This window comes from Ochotona curzoniae, unplaced genomic scaffold (genome assembly GCF_017591425.1).
Source record: "Ochotona curzoniae isolate NIBS_2020 unplaced genomic scaffold, NIBS_Ocur_1.0 scaffold_4701, whole genome shotgun sequence".
In the NCBI taxonomy this organism is placed as follows: Eukaryota; Metazoa; Chordata; class Mammalia; order Lagomorpha; family Ochotonidae; genus Ochotona; species Ochotona curzoniae.
The window spans coordinates 1887396-1905945 of record NW_024467122.1 but is presented as its reverse complement, the minus strand read 5'-3'; the positions used below and the strand labels follow the sequence as shown (position 1 = coordinate 1905945).

At 61.3% G+C, this 18550-nt stretch overlaps 1 protein-coding gene across 3 annotated transcripts in view; it reads right to left on the bottom strand.

The window, feature by feature from the left end:
- SLCO3A1 (solute carrier organic anion transporter family member 3A1) overlaps positions 1–18550 on the bottom strand; it is a 115614-nt gene that overhangs the window by 21388 nt on the left and 75676 nt on the right. For all 3 annotated transcript variants that reach the window (XM_040968810.1, XM_040968812.1, XM_040968811.1), the window contains exons 3-5: positions 9926–10024; positions 4576–4839; positions 1051–1215 (exon numbers count right to left, since the gene is read on the bottom strand). In XM_040968810.1, coding sequence (XP_040824744.1) covers positions 1051–1215; positions 4576–4839; positions 9926–10024 — 528 coding nt within the window. The remainder of the gene's footprint in view (positions 1–1050; positions 1216–4575; positions 4840–9925; positions 10025–18550) is intronic.

Genomic DNA, 18550 nt, shown 5'->3' with positions numbered 1-18550 from the left:
CGTTAGCTCAAGAAGACAGAGCTGGGGACACTCACTCGGTGAGAAAACAGCACGGCACCCTTAACACGCAGGTAAAATCTGTCATCTGTGGGGTCGCTCACCCCCATGTCCAGGCTCGGTTCCCTCCGGGGCACAAGGCACAAGAGTGGGCCTCCAGGCCTCGCCCTCCTGCCCTGGCTTCTAGGAGCTCCCTTCTCACTGCCCTTGCCTGCCCCAGCATCAGCAAGGCCAGAACACCCAGGCAGCCCCGACGGGCTGGGCCGGCCCTCAGCACGGCCAGCAGAGGTGCTGGCTCTGGGTTTGAAGCGAAAGATGAGGGTGTCAATATGGCCTCCTCTTGGCAATGGTCTGAGCCCAACTCCCCTGAGCATGACACCCAAGGCCTGGAGCCCGGGCTATGCCGATACGCCCTGTGGACTCAACCCCGTCCTGACCTGCACATGTCCCTGGAGAAGGCTGCCCCAAGTGCTCCTTCTCTGGGGTCACCTCCACCCTCTGCACCCCGTCTCTGACGTCACCTCTGCCCCACACCCCGTCTCTGCTGTCACCTCTGCCCCACACCCCGTCTCTGCTGTCACCTCTGCCCCACACCCCGTCTCTGACGTCACCTCTGCCCCATACCCCGTCTCTGCTGTCACCTCTGCCCCACACCCCGTCTCTGCTGTCACCTCTACCCCCTGCGCCCTGTTCCTGCCATCAACTCTGCCCCACACCCCGTCTCTGACGTCAAATCCTCTTACCTCCTGGCTCACCTCCTCCGTCAGTGATCTGAGGTCGCCTGTATTTGCAAACCTGGGAGTTTACACCAAGAACTGCGACCCTCGGAAGACCCCTTGGACTGGCCTCTTTCCACACCTTCTTCCTGATTCTCCGGCCCTCACAGTTCTTCCCACTTCCTGTCCTCTCACACGGTGCCCGGGACCCTGCACAGCACTCCTGGTAACCTCCCAGGACCGGCAAACCTTGCATGGGATCGCACCGCACTGGGCCCAGGCTCCTGTGCGAGTCCCTTAGCCTGATTCCTCCCCAGAGGGCAGCGGGCACACTCACCCAGCAGCTGGTTGGCAGAGGAGGTGGTGAGGTTGAACTGCTGCTCCAGGTACTTGCCCAGGAAGGCAGCAAAGCCAGCCACCACCGCGATCTCCATGCAGGCGGCCAGGGTGACGCAGGTGAACACGGGGTTGGCCAGCAGGTGCTTGGTCACCCTAGGGATCACTGTGGGCAGGAAGCAAGTGTCAGGGCTACCACTTCAGGACGCCCACTACGGGGCTGTTCCCTGGGGTCCCTCCTGACCCAGCTCGGGAAGCGGCGCCAGGAGACATCGAGCCTGTCGCTGCAGGTCACCGGGAACTGTGAAAAACGGCACCTTTACAACAGACGCTGGAATCTCCCTGGAACAGGCCAGACCACATCAGGCCTCTCACGACATTTCACTGGGTGCCTTAGAATGCCTTTAGAAGGTCTGCTGTGCCTTGGAAAGGCAGAGCGATAAGAGAAGGACAGAGACAGATCTTCCATCCATTGATTCACGCCAGACGGGCTGGGCCAGGCCAAAGCCAGGGGCTCGGAATGCCAGCCAGGTCACTCGTGTGACACAGGGATCCTTCCCAGTAACACCGCTGTAGGAATGTGGATCAGAGCCAGGACTAGAACCAGTGCTGGTACGGCTACTGGCCTCATGCCGTGCCTAACTCCAGTTCTGGCACTGCCTTTCAATTTCATTTGACCATCTTGTTTTTAAAGATTAAGTTATTTGAAAGGCCGAGACAGAGATCTTCCCTCTGTTGGTTCACTCCCAAGTAGCTGCAATGGCGGAGCAGGGCTAGGCTGAAGCCAGGAGCCAGAACTTCCTTCATGGTCTCCCTGAGGCCCGGGGATTCCCAGGCCCATCAGCAGGGGCGTGAGCAGAAGTGGTCAGAGGGGAGCAGCTGGGACAGGAACCAATGCCTGGATGGGAGCCCAGCATTATCTTTTATGCCAGCCCAGTGAAAGCCTTTTCTATAAAGTAACCAAACGCGGCCGAGCTGGCAGCACAGGGGTGAGCAGGCAGAAGAGGCGTGCAGTTACCGCAGGCGGAAGCTGTCCTGTCCCAGCCGCGACAGTAACAGGGGCAGGAGTGGGCAGGAGTGGGCAGGAGTGGGCAGGAGTGCGAGCAGAGGCCTGGGCACGGCCAGAGCCAAGCCAGGAGAACCCACAGTGCCGAGGCCAGCCAGGGGAGGGGGCTTACACAGCCTCCACTACTTGGCCCAGGATTGAGGCCATGGGTGGCCCGCTGATCAGAATCAATTAACAGGAAATGTGGGAGCCTTAATAATGCTGCCAGACAAGGGTCTAGCGGCTGAAGTCCTCTCCTTGCACATGCCAGGATCCCATATGGGAACCAGTTCATGACCCAGCACCCCCGCTTCCCATCTAGCTCCCTGCCTGTGGCCCGGGAAAGCAGTGGAGGACAGCCCAAGGCTTTGGGACCCTGCACCCATGTGTGAGACCTGGAAGAGGATCCTGGCCTCGGATTGGCACAGCTCCAGGCATTGTAGCCACTTGGAGAGTGAAACATCAGACAGAAGATCTTCCTCTCTGTCTCTCTTCCTCTTTGTATATCTTTCAAAAAAAAAAAAGAACTTAAATGCTGTCAGACAAGCAGTGAGAAAGAAGGAGCAGAGAACATAGTACCCTTCCCTTGGGGCAAGACGGCGGGCTTCCAGCACGGGCCTCCAATGTGGGCCTCCAACACAGGACGCCAACACGGCTCCAACACAGGCCTCCAACACAGGACGCCAACATGGGCCTCCAACACAGGCTCCAACACAGGACGCCAACATGGGCCTCCAACACAGGACGCCAACACGGGCCAACACAGGCCTCCAACACAGGACGCCAACACGGGCCTCCAACACAGGCTCCAACACAGGACGCCAACATGGGCCTCCAACACAGGACGCCAACACGGGCCTCCAACACAGGACGCCAACACGGGCCTCCAACACAGCCTCCAACACAGGACGCCAACACAGGCCTCCAACATGGGCCTCCAACACAGGCCTCCAACACAGGCCTCCAACATGGGCCTCCAACACAGGCCTCCAACATGGGCTGCAGGGGCCCTTCTCGATGACAACAGGAAGCTCGCTATGGAGACAGCCAGAGCCACGGCACAGCGCTGGACAGCCGGACGAGAACTGCAGGAGCTGGCGGCCTTGGCCATGCTGGCTTCCTAGTCTGTGCCAACCATGGGTGTGAGCCCCCATAAACAAGAGGAAGGTACCTGGTGTGGGTCTCACAGCAGGCCCCCCTCCCTGGGGTGAGGTGCTGACCCCCAGGTCCAGGGAGCTCTCTGCAAAGGCCAAGGTCAGGCCAGTCCAACTTAGTCCTTTTGGGCCTGGGAACTCGACACCTGCTATAGCCGGCTGCGCCATCAGGGAGCAGCAAGGAGCTGTGGGGACCTTCATGCCGCATTGTCTACTGCGCACAGGCATGGGGCGCCAATCTTGGGGGCCACCAGCAGTTCTCACCACCAATGCCCTTTAGAACCGAATGAACTGCAAGCCCTTGCTTAGACAGCTGCACGTGACAGGAGGCCATGGTGACACCTGGGACGGGCAAGGCTTTGGCTCTTATGTGAGGTTCTTTCTGGACACAGCCCGTGTTCCTGGGACTCTGCGGACTCACAGACACAGCCAGGAGTCTCCTGCGGGCAGTGTTTTCCTTCTTGGGACAATGCCAAACTGAGGGGTGATTCTGCACCATGCTGAAAAAGCAGAGCTCGTGCAGGAGGCAAAACAGGCCCAAGGCAGTCAGGTTCCCTTCAAGGGACCTTGGGAGTCTCCATGGCAGTTAGATGGGGCTCCCTCCTTCACTTCCCATTAAGGAGGGTCTTAGGGGCACACTGGTGGCAGCCCAAGCACCAGCCCGAGGGCTAGGTTCCCACAGAGGCAGGTGGCTCTGTCCTGTATCTACTCCCCAGCTGCCTGGCACCTGCCCACAGCAGCTGCTCCTGTCCACCAGCAGTGTGGGCAGCCAGGAGCCCGCGCCGGGCCAGGGCAGCTCTGGATGCCCTGCAGGAATCATGCCGCACACGGACAGGGCCCTGGCTCTGCTCGTCCCACGTCGCTGTCACCAAGAGCTCCCGGGGTTCTCTGTCACAAACAGCAGCAACAGCTCTATTGCACCCAGAAGGGTGACTAACTAAGGCGGGGTGAGAGTTCTGACTCGGGGCCACCCGTCGGGTGCAGTGCAGGGGTGGAAGGGCAGCGGGCCTCCAACAGGTGCACTTGGGGTTGGCCTCGCCCAGGTACTTGGCTCAGGTGGGGGTGCCAGCCCAGAGGCCCCCACTGCTCCTCGATGCTGTGCACGGCCAGCCCCCTGCCTGCCCGCCATGCTCCGCTCCACACACATCCATGTCTATCACAGGGCAGGGCTCACGCTGGCCGCTGCTGGGCCATGGAAAATCAGCACATGTGCCGTTTCCCCAAGCAGCCTGGACAATCAGCTGTGGAGACAAGCCACGCCAAGCAGCCATGCCAGCGCAGCGGGCCCCCAGCCTCAGGCCGCCCTGGCCATCCCTGGCCACCTTACCTCTCAGCTGTTGGAAGCAGGAGGCGCTGCTGTCCGGCTCGAGCGGGTGCCGCAGGACCCCGTTGCTGGGCTTGGGCCTGTCGTCCTCTCGCTCGGGCAACATGGCCTGCTCGCTTTCCAGGGTGGGGTCCGCGTGGGGGGGCAGCGACTGCGGGAAGCCGAACATCAGGAGCGAGGAGAAGAAGAGCAAGGCGCCGCAGAGCAGGAAGCCGCCCCACCAGGCTCCGATCCACCGGGGGTCGTCGGGCGTGATGTCCAGGTTGCCTGCGCAGGGAGAGGGCACAGCTCAGTGGGCGGCAGCTCCAAGCTGGCTGGGCATGGGCCAGACTGGCCACGGTCCCTCAGCTCTGCCTCGCCTGCCCTGAAGCTAGACACTGACCACAAGCCCCCTCCACGTTCCCATCCAGCCGGTGCTCGTGCGGGGCTGAACGGAAGCAGCAGGTAGCCAGATGACCACTGGGTTTGGGCTGGACTCTTAGCTGAGCAGAAACCTGAGCGCAGACTGTTGCGAGGTCTATGAGCGCTCACCTCCTCCAGGCAGCTGACCTGAGTTTCCCCTGTAACCCACTCCCCGTCTCAGGCTGGGCTCACATGCTCCAAGGGGAAGTGCGGGCCGGAGCCTGGAGCCAGGCTGCTGGGCCCCTCTTCTGGAAGACTGCAGGCCTATGGTCTGAACTCACCACATCTTGGCTGACCCACATGGACAACGCCGGATGCAGCGGTGGGGATCTGGGCAGCCACCCCAGATGACAAGACCCAGGGCAGTGCCTGGCATGGGCTGAGCTGCCACATGGAGCTACATGTGGTCAGGCCCTTTGTGTCTGGCTGGGCAGTCCTCTCCCATGATCTCATGCACATGGAGAACGAGGGACTCCAAGGCCATGGCACAAGGGCAAGCCACCAGGCTGCAGGACCAATGGACAGCTCTGGGAAGAGTAGTGATGGCCACTTACAGATTACTCCTCCAGGTGCAGGGTGGCACAGTGTCAGGAGGTTGTGTCAGCTGGCATCACGCTCAGCTGCTGGGAGTGACCTCCCCACCCACGGCCCTGCAAGGTTGGGGCCCAGGGCATCCCTGGCAGTGACCTTCCCATGGCCCTGCAAGGTCAGGGCCCAGAGCATCCCTGGCAGTGACCCTCCCACGGCCCTGCAAGGTCAGGGCCCAGGGCATCCCTGGCAGTGACCCTCCCACGGCCCTGCAAGGTCAGGGCCCAGGGCATCCCTGGCAGTGACCCTCCCATGGCCCTGCAAGGTCAGGGCTCAGGGCATCCCTGGCAGTGACCCTCCCACGGCCCTGCAAGGTCAGGGCTCAGGGCATCCCTGGGAGTGACCCTCCCACGGCCCTGCAAGGTCGGGGCTCAGGCAGCCCTGGGAGTGACCCTCCCATGGCCCTGCAAGGTTGGGGCTGAGGGCATCCCTGGGAGTGACCCTCCCATGGCCTTGCAAAGTTGGGGCGCATGGCAGCCCCTTTACGACATGGGTGGTGGGAGTTGTGTGCTGGAGACAAGAGCTTCCCTGCCCAAGTCAGTGCCAAGGACTGGAGCATGGGTGTTCCCACGCCAGGCCCATGCTCTCTGCCAGTGGCCTCTGTGTTGGGGGTGTCCTTTGGGGCCCTGGGTGATGGCTAATGCTTGGCCTGCTGCGGCAGGTGGAGATGGGCCTTGGAGCCCTGGAGAATCAGCCTGCACTCGGCAGGTGCAGCCCTGACTCTGCCACAGACCTGGTTCCACTGTGTGGCTGCATGCTGCAGAGAGGGGAGGGGGCTTAAAGGGCGTGGTGTGGGTCCCGGCTCTGCCCCCCCAGCCTCTGCAGTGGCTATCAACATGACAGCTACCCATCATGTCCGAATGGCCACCTGCGCCACTTTCACTTGCATGGACCCATGTAAACAAACAAGGGGGGCATGTGTGGTTGTTACAGGCTGTGGCCTGGGAGTATGCACTTCGCCAGGGATGCCAGCAGGGCTCGTGGACTGGGTTGGCACTTGCTGGCAGGCACTGAATGGAAACTGATGACAGGCACCTAGAGCCATGGCCTTGCCCCCTCTGCCTGCGGGCTGCACAGAGGTCCTAGAGCTGTGGCCTTGCCCCCTCTGCCCGTGGGCTGCACAGAGGTCCTAGAGCTGTGGCCCTGCCCCCTCTGCCCGCGGGCTGCACAGAGGGTCCTAGAGCTGTGGCCCTGCCCCCTCTGCCCGCGGGCTGCACAGAGGGTCCTAGAGCTGTGGCCTTGCCCCCTCTGCCCGCGGGCTGCACAGAGGGTCCTAGAGCTGTGGCCCTGCCCCCTCTGCCCGCGGGCTGCACAATGGGCTCTAGAGCTGTGGCCTTGCCCCCTCTGCCTGCGGGCTGCACAGAGGGTCCTAGAGCTGTGGCCTTGCCCCCTCTGCCCGCGGGCTGCACAATGGGCTCTAGAGCTGTGGCCCTGCCCCCTCTGCCCGCGGGCTGCACAATGGGCTCTAGAGCAGCCAGAGGTTAGCAGGCAGAGGAGATCACGAGGCATGCCAGACAGAAGGGCTGTTCTGTCGTGAGGCAGCGTTGCTCCAGGCATGAAAACGCCCCTGCGCCCTGGGTGAGGATGCCCAGGTGTGGGACGTCAGGATGGAGCATGGGTGGGAAGCAGCAGGCTGGCTGTGCGGTGGGGTGGGACACAGGAGCTCAGTCCAGGGGCCTCACTGTGGCCTCTCTGGGAGGGACTGCACCTCTCTCCACGTCACAGTCCCAGAGAGCCAGGACACACTGAGGATGACCACCGGCTCCGCGGGTGGGGCTGAGCAAGGGTTTTGGCCTGCGTCCGCAACGGTGACCAGCGTGCAGGCCTGGCTGCAGCAGCGGCTCTGAGTACCCCCTCCTCATCTCCACAACTGGAGCATGGTGTCATGGGCACCTGGGCCAGCCACAAGAAGTCCCCTGTCCCACACATCTGACCCCAGTCCATGGGCAGTGAGTGTGGCTTAGGGAGGGGTCGCTCATGGTCACAAGAGGACCCTCTCCTGAGGACAACAGCACACACCCTGAGTTCTGCTGCTGCACGCTGCAGGGGGACCCACCGGGGGACAGCCCTGTCCCTTCTCAAGAGGCTGAGGGTCTCTGCCCTCAGGTGCCAGGACCTGGGGGTGACCACTGTCACTGAGTCACGCCCCAGAGTTCAGATAGATCCTGAAGAACTGGACGAGGCGTGCAGAAGCAGGGACTTACCCCCTGCCTGCCCCCAGCCCCACCTTGATGTCCACCCTGGCTTGGGGTAAGGGCTCCTGCCACTGCAGGGCAGGTCACGGCCATAGCACGGGCAGCGTCCGGCCCAGCTGAGATGTGAGGGCGCAAAGTGCCGTGCGAGGAGCGGGGCCTGGGGTCGGACAGGGGCTGGGGGTCCCTTACAGCTGTGGACGCCGAGGAACTTCCCTGGAGTTCTCAGGGTGTCCGCACACCGGCTCCTCACTGGTACGAGCCACGTACCAGCACCTGCTCCCACTGGCCACACCCACCTCCCCAGCTCCCAGACCCAGGCCCGGCGTGGAGGAGCTATGACAGCCCTGCAGAGCAGCAGGTCTGGGGGTCTTCCTTGCCTACCCCTTCTCCTGTAGGATAGATGCTTCCAGCACAGGTTGGGGGCGTGGGCTTCAGGGAACCCTCCCCCCATGCAGCCTCTTCAGCCACGGCAGGCAGGCTGCCCCTCCATGCCCCCTACCAGCACCTGCAACACAGCACAGTCCCAGGCCAGGGACACCCAGCTAAGGCAGAACCCCCCACTGTCATAATGATGGCAAGGGTCCTTGCTGTGGATGTGTGAGGACAATGGGGAAGACCCCTCCTCTTAAGTACAGCCCCGCCTGGAGAAGGAACAAGGAAACCACTAGAAATTGGAAAACTGTGGCACAGACAGGGCTCTGCTGCCCTCTGCTGGCTCAAGTCAGCACTCACAGGATGCAGTGGTTCCCTCCTTCCCTGTGGAAGCCTCGCTGATCAGGCTGCCTGCACAGAGCGCCATCCCCGCCAGCAGGGGTGGACGCTAGCATGCCAGGGACCACTGCTCTCACCCCTTCCTGCTCAGCCCTGGCTGCTGTGGGCATCCGAGGGAGGGAGATCTACCTTCCAAATGCATTTCTTTAAACAGTAGTGTTTTTCATATGCACATTTGCATATAATCTTGGAAACCCCTAGTATGCGTGAATTTTGATTCTCTTTGCACCAAATAAACTTCTCTTTGGGCTCCATTTTCCGCTGTCTGCTGTGCAGCCACACCCCTTACTTCTGGCATGTCCCCTCCCTGGGGCACCTGAGTGAGAGGTGCTCTCTAGCTCAGAACATGGCACCCACAGGCCTGGGTTCAAGGCTGGCCCTGGCAGGCGTGACCTGGTACAAGCTGGACACTGGCAGGCACGTGGTCAAGTTGGCTCTCCCTGGTGGCCTTCCTGCGGGCTGCAGCCACAGGCTGCTCAGACCACAGTGGTCAGGGGGCCTGGCTTCCCAGGTCATCCAGTCCTGCTGGCAGTGCCCGAGCTCCTCCAGCACGTTCAGGGTATAGACAATGTGGCATACGACTGCACCCTCCGCTCACCAGCTACAAGAACACCCATCAGTGGGATGCACGGGGTGGGTCGAGGAGTGACCCGGCTTTTGCGAGCACTGTACTGGGTGACTTAGGGCATTTAACACTGTTGAGGGGATGACGAATGGAGTGGGGTCCCCGCGGACTGTGCTGTCAGATCAGCGTGGGGAGGGGGCTCCCAGGCACGTTGCATGGAACAGGCCCCGGACCCCTCCTCCTGCTCACCTGCAGGACAGCAAGTGTTCTGTTCACATGGCGGCTGTGGCCCCGATGGTCTCTGACACCATGTCCTCCTGACTGTGGCCTTGGGCTACCTCCCGACCAAGGGGACACTGCCGCTGCGACCAGGGCTGTCACCCGCTCCAGGCCTGGGGGAACCACCAGCAGGTGGACACCAGAAGCAGGCTCAGCTCCCCGCCTCAAGGCTGCTAAAAGCTGGAGTGAGTGAACAGGGGTCTTGACGCTGCCCTGGGCATCCCAGATCCTGCTGCCGGGGACAGCAGCGACCAGCCAGTGCACATGGCCACCTCCCTGACTGTGCAGGCCATGTGCAGAGGCCACAGTGGGGCACACTCCCTCACAGAGCTCCCAGGACCCAGTCTCCCCTCTGTGGGGCTGGCCCCGAGGGGGCACGAACACCCCTCACCTCCCAACACAGTTCTCACCTTGTGTCGACTGGCACAGTGTTCAAGAGAGTTCAGGCTGGAAGTCCCCATGCCCGACCTCCCCGAAGGGTTAAAATCGCTCGCAGCTGACTGGTCCCAGCCAGGCAGCTGAATCAGGGTATACGCATGCCCAGGCTGCTTACTTGTGTCGATGAAGACGGCGTCCACGTAGATTTTGGTGCAGAACGAGCCCAGGATGAAGCCACAGGCCGGCCCGAACACCAGCATCGTAAACAGGATGCCTGCAGGAGACGGGAAGAGGGGTTAGCAAAGCCGACGTGCAAGAGCAGCCAGTCAGGCCTGAGCTCTGTGGGTCAGCAGGACGGCTGGTCCCACAGACACAGTTCAGCCAACAGCCCTGAGGGGAACGCTGCACACCAGAACCCACTGCCTGGGACACTGCACCGCGTCCTCGGGAAGGGGCCACCGCCTGTACAGCACAGCAGGTGCAACCACGGCATGCAGCGTTGGCATCGCACCTCAAAGCAGTGTGTAATGCCCCACTGCCCCACTTCTGATCCAGCTCCCTGCTGATGTACCTGGGAGAGCAGCAAGTGAGTACCTGCTGTCTACACGGGGAACCAGATGGGGCTTCAGGGTCCTGGCTTCACCAGCTCAGCACTGGCCACCATGGGCATTTGGTGGAATCAATCAATGGATGGAAGACCCCTCTCTGCCTTTCACACAGATCCAACAAATCCTTCAGAAATGAGTTCATGGAAAGCAGACTAGAATGGTAAGTTTGTTTCTGCGAGAATTCTAAAATCAGGTCTGGCACTGGAGCAGCGGGACTTGAACCAGAGCCCAGCGGGATGCCGGCACCATGGGCAGCAGTTTCACCTGCGACAGCACAACACCAGCCCAGGAGGACTTACGGCTTTGCTTTCAGTTCATCTGGCTTTATGTAGCTACGTTCGCAGCTGGCTAAGATGCCTCAGTGCCCACTATACAAACTTGGCAAGGAAGCAAACCTAAGGCACACATCTTTTCAAACGCAATGAACTGTCTACGGGCGCTAAGTGGAGCCAGCAGCAACGCTCTCGGCCCGGCATGCTCGGAGATCAGTCAAGCAGGTGTCCAGTGACTGCGCCTGGTTCTCTGTGTGCGGCAGCGGATCTGGGATGGCATTTCCCGAGGGCCCGAGAGGCCAGCCCGGGCGCGTGCTGAAGGACACGGTGGCCGCAAAGGTTTGTGGACACTGGGAGTTAAAGATAAAACACATCTGAGTTTCATTTTGTTGCATCAAAAGAAACTAATTCCACTTGCCATGTGGTCTGTGCGTCCTGGTCCCTGGAAGTTTGCATAGTCCCTTTGGATCATTCTGGAAAATTGCTGTGCCCCAAACAAACCCTAGGCTGTTCTCCAGCAAGCTGAACCCCACTAGGGGCTGGGGCGGGAGCAAGTAACAAGAGTTTACCCTAGGGAGCTGCCTACCAGGTGGAGACTGCCAAGAGCTGGCCAATTCCAACCCCGGCAGACATCCTGAGGGCAGGTGCCCACAGCTTCACGGTGGGGTCAAAGGTCATAGGACCTCTGATTCTCTCGGTGACACCATCATGGACCACCTGGACACACATCCAACGGATGCCTACTGAGCTCCTTCTGTGTGCCAAGCACTTTTCTTCTGGGGGCGGGGGACAGGAGCAGTGGGGAGGGTTCAGTGCTGAATCCAACAATCAAGTTCCCAGCCTTAGGGGAGTGCCAGGCTTACACTGGGAAGAGGAGAGAAACCACAGGAGCAGGACTGGCATTAGGCCTGGCATCGTCCCAACCCACAGAGCCCACAGTGAACCCGGTCAGGACGGCAGCAGGGACATGAAGGGAGGTGTGAAGTGTCGGTACAGGACTTGGTTCACCTCCAAGGCCTTGCTCTAGCCCGGGCCGTCTCCAGGTTTGACCGCTGCCTCCCTATAGCCTGCCCCGAACCCACAAACCCCTGCAACAGGGCCAGCGCTGCTTGGCGGAAGCTTGGTCAGGGCCACTGGAGGAGCTGGGCCGGAAGTGGGGTGGCATCTGCCAACAGAGCCTCGGCCCCTCTGCGGGGTGCACAGGAGGAGGGCGGCCAGGAGGGGGCAGGTGCAGAGTGCTCCCACCAAGAGATCCCTGCTCTGGGAACCTGAACAGTGGCATCCCTGGTCCAGGCTGTGGGTGGACATGGCCACAGGCCACAGGTACGGCCCTGGAGATACCCAGCAACAGCATGCCTGCTCAGACTGTCCCCCGAGGCGGGAGCCCAAGGCACAGGAACACGGCTCTCTCCTGCCTCGGGCATTCTTGGCAGCCCTGCTGGCATTCCTGGCATCCCTGGCACCAATGCCCAGAAATTCGGTGCCCCAAATTCATACAGGACTTTGAATGGCAAAGTTGTAAACGTACTGACAGTGGAAACTGAATTTGATTCAGGTGTCCTTGGGGGATGAGAGTGACATCGTGTTAGGTTCCGAGGGTGGAGCCCCTGGTGGCTGCAGGTGGGCAGACTCCTGGCCCTGGTCATGTCGGGCCATGCCTTGGCAGTCTGAAAATAGGGGTGCTACAAGAATCCCCTGGGCTGCACTGGGGGGCACCTGAGGGCCAGGTTGGCAGGGGCTACAGGGATCCTGGCACCAAGAGGGACTTGGCACAAGTTTTTAAGGGAGCCACAGGTCTGTTCTGGGCTAGTTCAGGGAGGGGAGAGACCCCTGGGAAGCCAGTGTCCTTGTCCTGTTCGGGGACTGTTGCTGCTTGGCTGCAGCCATGTCCTGTCCCTCAGAGCCTTTACCTTCCTCTTCTTACAAGTGGACAGAGCCCAGGGCTGACCTCCAAGCTCCACGTGCCTGCCAGCTGGTGGTGGCACAAACTTGACCAACCCAAAGGCAAATTCAAACAGAACCCGCCAACACCAAGTACAGAATCACATCCCAGGCCATGCCAACACCCAGGACAGGCCCCACACCCAGGACTCGCCCACACCCAGGACATGCTCACACCCAGGATATGCCCACACCCAGGACACACCCACACCCAGGACTCGCCCACACCCAGGACGTACCCACACCCAGGACAGTCCACAACCCCAAGACACATCCAAACCCAGGACAGGCTCACACCCAACAATCAAGGCACACCCGCACCCAGGACACACCCACACCCATGACTCCCCACACCCAGGACTCGCCCACACCCAAGACTTACACCCAGGACACGCCCAAACCCAGGACACTCCCACACCAGGACAGGCTCACACCCAGGACACACCCACACCCAGGACAGGCCCAAACCCAGGACACACCCAGGACACATCCAGGACATGCCCACACCCAGGACTCCCCCACACCCAGGACAGGCCCACACCCAGGACTCGCCCACACCCAGGACTCCCCACACCCAGGACAGGCTCACACCCAATACACGCCCACACATAGGACACACCCACACCCCAGGACACACCTGCACCCAGGACACGCCCACACCCATGACTCCCCACACCCAGGACTCGCCCAAACCCAAGACTTACACCCAGGACACACCCACAGCTAGGACACACCCACACCAGGGCACACTCACACCCCAGGACACGCCCACACCCAGGACAGGCTCACACCCAGGACAGGCTCACACCCAGGACAGGCTCACACCCAGGACGCACCCCACACCCAGGACATGCCCACACCCAGGACAGGCTCACACCCAGAACGCACCCCACACCCAGGACATGCCCACACCCAGGACATGCCCATACCCAGGGCACACCCACACCCAGGACTCCCCGCACCCAGGACACGCTCACACCCCAGGACTCACCCACACCCAGTACATGCTCACACCCCAGGACTCCATCCATTCTCACACTGGGCACAGGTGCCTGTGGCAGTCAGTTCAGCCAGGAAATGTAGGACTCATCCCGTCATGGTAGCCTAGTGGCTAAAGTTCTCGCCTTGCATATCTGGGATCCCATATGGGTTTCGGTTCTAATTCCAGTGGCCCCATTTCCAGCTCCCTGCTTGTGGCCTGGGAAAGCAGCTGAAGATGACCCAAAACCTTGGGACCCTGCACCTACGAGGGAGACCCAGAAGAAACTCTGGCTTCTGGTTTTGGATGGGCTCAGCTTTGGCTACTTGGGAAGTGAATCATGGGATGGAAAATCTTCCTCTCTGTCTCTCCTCTTCTCTGTATAACTTTGCAATAAAAATAAAATAAAACCTTAAAAAATATGAGTCGGGATCCCATATGGGCACCAATTCATACCTTGGCTGCTCCACTTCCCAAATTTATATAAATATATATATTATATATTTCTAATATATACATATTTTAAAGGAGCTTTTTCTGCAACTGGGAGGAGAGGTGCATGCACGGTCCAGCCTGGCTCTTGTCCACTAGAGGGCGTCCCTGGCTTGGCAGAGATGTGGACTTGCAGCGAAGGCCTCTGCAGGGCTCGGCTCTCTCCTGGCCTGTAACCTGGGCAGGGCTCGGCTCTCCTGGGTTCTGAATTTTTCCAAGCCCTCAGGGAGGGTGGTGCAGTTGACTGACAGCTCATGACCCTGCAGGGGTTCTCCCTTCTGGCCTGGGGAACCAGGCGGCCCCTGAAACGCGTCCCAGCCGAGGGTTGGACGTGGGTAACACCTGAGCTCAGGCCTGCTGGGTCAGGGCTGGGACAGTGCTCACCACGCCAGATCCACAGCAACCGCCTGTGCCAGCTGCTGTGGAGTCCCCAGGCCCCGACCCCACAGTCTCCCTTTCCTCCAGGCTACCAGCTCTGCCCCAAAGACGGGTTGACTTTCAAGTCCATCTTAAATACCACCTCTTCCCCCCAGGAGCCCTCCTAGATTTCCTTTCCTCCCTGGCGTCTAACTCAGCACTGGGCCGGAGGCCTGGAGGTCAGTGCCATGGGACGGGCGGGCATGTCCTGAAAAGGGGAGAAGGTCCCTGTTCAAAGTGAAATCCATTTTCTTGGGAACATGGCAGACCTTGTGCGATGTGCTGGTCCATCGCAGGCCGCAAGGACCACCCAGGTGTGTGAGCAGCGTGGCCCCAGGGGCGTCCTCCTGGCTCCTCAGGGGGCCCCGTCACGGGCTGGGGTGCAGCCTGCACCTGCCAGCACGGGCCGCCTTCTCTGTGTCCGGTGAGGACCCAGGAGCAGGGCCAGAGCCCCACAGACTGCGTCCCACCTCCCCCAGAGCCCCCGCCCAGCCTGAAAATCCCAGGACCCAGGTGGCCAGAGGCGCTGCCTGGTGAGCTGGGATAGCGCTGCCAGCACAGCGAGCGTCTGCAGGCACGCGGCCCTACCGGGGTGCCCTGCTGCCCGGACTTCAGGGTTGTCCTCGCCCCCTGTGTGGGGCCACAGCCCAGACTGCCCGTCCCGGAAGCAGGCTCAAGTCCCTCGCTGTGGCGCTGCCTACGGGGTCCCTCAGCCTCCTGCCCTGACCACTCCAAGCCAGGCGGAGAACACTCCTGGGGACACTCCCAGGTGCCTCAGCAGCTGAGGTGAAGGCGCGTGGCCCGTCGCGCTGCCTGCCATCCCATTGACAGCGGCCCCGTGGCCCTGGATCGGGGAGAGGCTGGCACTGCGGTGTGGCACTGTGGTGTGGCGGTGCAAGCCACTGCCTGTGGGACATGCCAATGCGGGCCCCACTGCTTCCTTGAAAAGGTTTATTTATTTTTATTGGAAAGTCAAATTTACAGAGAGGAGAGATAGAGAGAGCTTTAGTCTGCTGACTCACTCCTTAAGCGACTGCAATGGTTTGAGCTCAGCTGATCCAAAGCCAGGAGCCAGGAGCGTCTTCCAGGTCTCCCATGCAGGTGCACGGTCCCAACGCTTTGGGCTGTCCTCTACTGCTTTCTCAGGATGCAAGCAGGGAGCTGGATGGGAAACGGAGCAGCCAGAACAGGAACCAGAGCCCTTAGGAGACCCTGGTGCATACAAGGTGAGGATTTAGCCACTAGGCTACCACATCGGGCTCAACTGCTCTGCTTCTGATCCAGTGTGTTGCTAAGGGGCCTGAGAAGGCAGCATCAGGTAGCCCAAGTCCTTGGGCCCCTGTTCCCATGTGGCGACCTGGAGGGGCTGCTGGCTGCTGCTAGACCCAGACCTGGTCTCATGGGCCTTGATGGAATGATGTCGACTGCAGGGGGTCTCTTGGCTCTGCCCTCCCCCAGCCCCCTTGCCTGTCAAATAAGTGAGAGCACATCCTTTACAGACACGTCTTCTAGTGACACACGCACATCAAGGACAGGGACCACGTTCACAGACCGCAGCCCGGCCTGCCTCGCCAGCATTACCCGGCTTTGTGATGTCAGGGCAGAGGACAGCCTGGGCTGAACATGGCCACAGCCTGCCAGCCACTGCCATCATGCTGACAGGCTGAAATCCTGCCACAAGGTGGCATTTTAAGAGGAGGGAAGATGAGCAGCCTGCACAAGGCGCTGGTGCCCCCAGAAGGGAAATCCCAGGGAACTCCCGCCAGCCACCTGGTACAGTGCTGCCCACAGCCGCGCCTGTGACCACAGAGTGCCACCTGGTACAGTGCTGCCCACAGCCGCGCCTGTGACCACAGAGTGCCACCTGGTACAGTGTTGCCCACAGCCGCGCCTGTGACCACAGAGTGCCACCTGGTACAGTGTTGCCCACAGCCGCGCCTGTGACCACAGAGTGCCACCTGGTACAGTGCTGCCCACAGCCACGCCTGTGATGGCAATGTCACATGGTACAGTGCTGCCCACAGCCGCGCCTGTGACCACAGAGTGCCACCTGGTACAGTGCTGCCCACAGCCACGCCTATGGCCGCAGAGTGCCACCTGGTACAGTGCTGCCCACAGCCACGCCTGTGATGGCAATGTCACATGGTACAGTGCTGCCCACAGCCGTGCCTGTGGCCGCAGAGTGCCACCTGGTACAGTGCTGCCCACAGCCGCGCCTGTGACCACAGAGTGCCACCTGGTACAGTGCTGCCCACAGCCGTGCCTGTGGCCTCAGTGCCACCTGGTACAGTGCTGCCCACAGCCGCGCCTGTGGCCTCAGTGTCACCTGGTACAGTGCTGCCCACAGCCGCGCCTGTGGCCGCAGAGTGCCACCTGGTACAGTGCTGCCCACAGCCGGCACCTGTGACCCACCTGCTACAGTGCTGCCCACAGCCACGCCTGTGACCACAGAGCAGTGCCACCTGGTACAGTGCTGCCCACAGCCGCGCCTGTGACCACAGTGTCACCTGGTACAGTGCTGCCCACAGCCGCGCCTGTGGCCGCAGAGTGCCACCTGGTACAGTGCTGCCCACAGCCGCACCTGTGGCCTCAGTGTCACCTGGTACAGTGCTGCCCACAGCCGCGCCTGTGGCCGCAGAGTGCCACCTGGTACAGTGTTGCCCACAGCCGCGCCTGTGGCCGCAGTGCCACCTGGTACAGTGCTGCCCACAGCCGCGCCTGTGACCGCAGAGTGCCACCTGGTACAGTGCTGCCCACAACCGTGCCTGTGACCACAGAGTGCCACCTGGTACAGTGCTGCCCACAGCCGCGCCTGTGACCACAGAGTGCCACCTGGTACAGTGCTGCCCACAGCCGCGCCTGTGACCACAGAGTGCCACCTGGTACAGTGCTGCCCACAGCCGCGCCTGTGACCACAGAGTGCCACCTGGTACAGTGCTGCCCACAGCCGCGCCTGTGGCTGCAGAGCAGGGTCACCCTCTACTCCTGAAGGCTTCGCTGTAGCAAGTCGGAGTTAGGGCCTGGCCCCAGACCCCAGCTCTCTCCCTTCCTGCACCCAAGGAGGCATCTAAGGGCAGACTCACAGGGGACACCCTCCACATCGCCAGGACAGAGATGACAGAAGCAGACACGAGGCCGAAGGCCACGGCCAGCTCTGCCCAGGAAGGCCACCGTACACAGCAGCTCTTGAATTCACTGGGATGTCCTCTGCTCCTCCAGGGACCTGCTTGGGCAGCCAGGCTCAGGGTACCAACCGCAAGCCCTGCCCCGACCCCCCAGGGCAGGACAGGTGCACACACCCTGGTGGGAACAGCCGCCCACTCCAAGCTGCATTCCCATAAGTGCCCAGGCCAACCTCAAAGGGCAGCTGGGGCCAGGACACATGGTGACCCGTAGTGGCAAAGTGGCCGGTGACCATGGGGGCACGGCTTCTGCTCCCTCTCCAAGGCCCTGAGACAGAGGCAGGAGACGGCTTTAAGCCCAGGGGGTGGCACTGGCATCTGCTGGCTGAAGTCACACCCTGTGAGGTCATCGCTAACTGGCACCCGCCAGAAATAGCAGGGACATCTGGACGATCAGAAAGCGGCTCGGCGGAACTGCAGGGCGCATCTGACCGCGTCACAAAGCACTTCTGCTCCAGCCAGCAGGGGAGAGGGTGAGGCCGGGGAGCAGGTGCCAGTTTCCCGCTGAAGCTCCTCTGCTGCCCTCCTGGCTGTGCCCTCCTGGCTGTGCCCTCCTGGCTGTGCCCCTGAGCTTCTGGTCTCCGAGGACAAGCACGGGCTAGTACATCCAATGCCACCGGGCTCGAGTCAGGCTCAAAACAACACCCCTTGCCTACAGCCCTTCCCTGGTCCTCACTGTGCCCGTCTGTCCAACTCTGTAGTCCTCACCGTGCCCATCTACCCATGCTCTGTGGTCCTCACCGTGCCCATCTACCCATGCTCTGTGGTCCTCACTGTGCCCATCTACCCATGCTGTGTGGTCCTCACCGTGCCCATCTCTGCCCACACTCTGTGGTCCTCACCATGCGCATCTACCCACGCTCTGTGGTCCTCACCGCGCCCATCTACCCATGCTGTGCGGTCCTCACC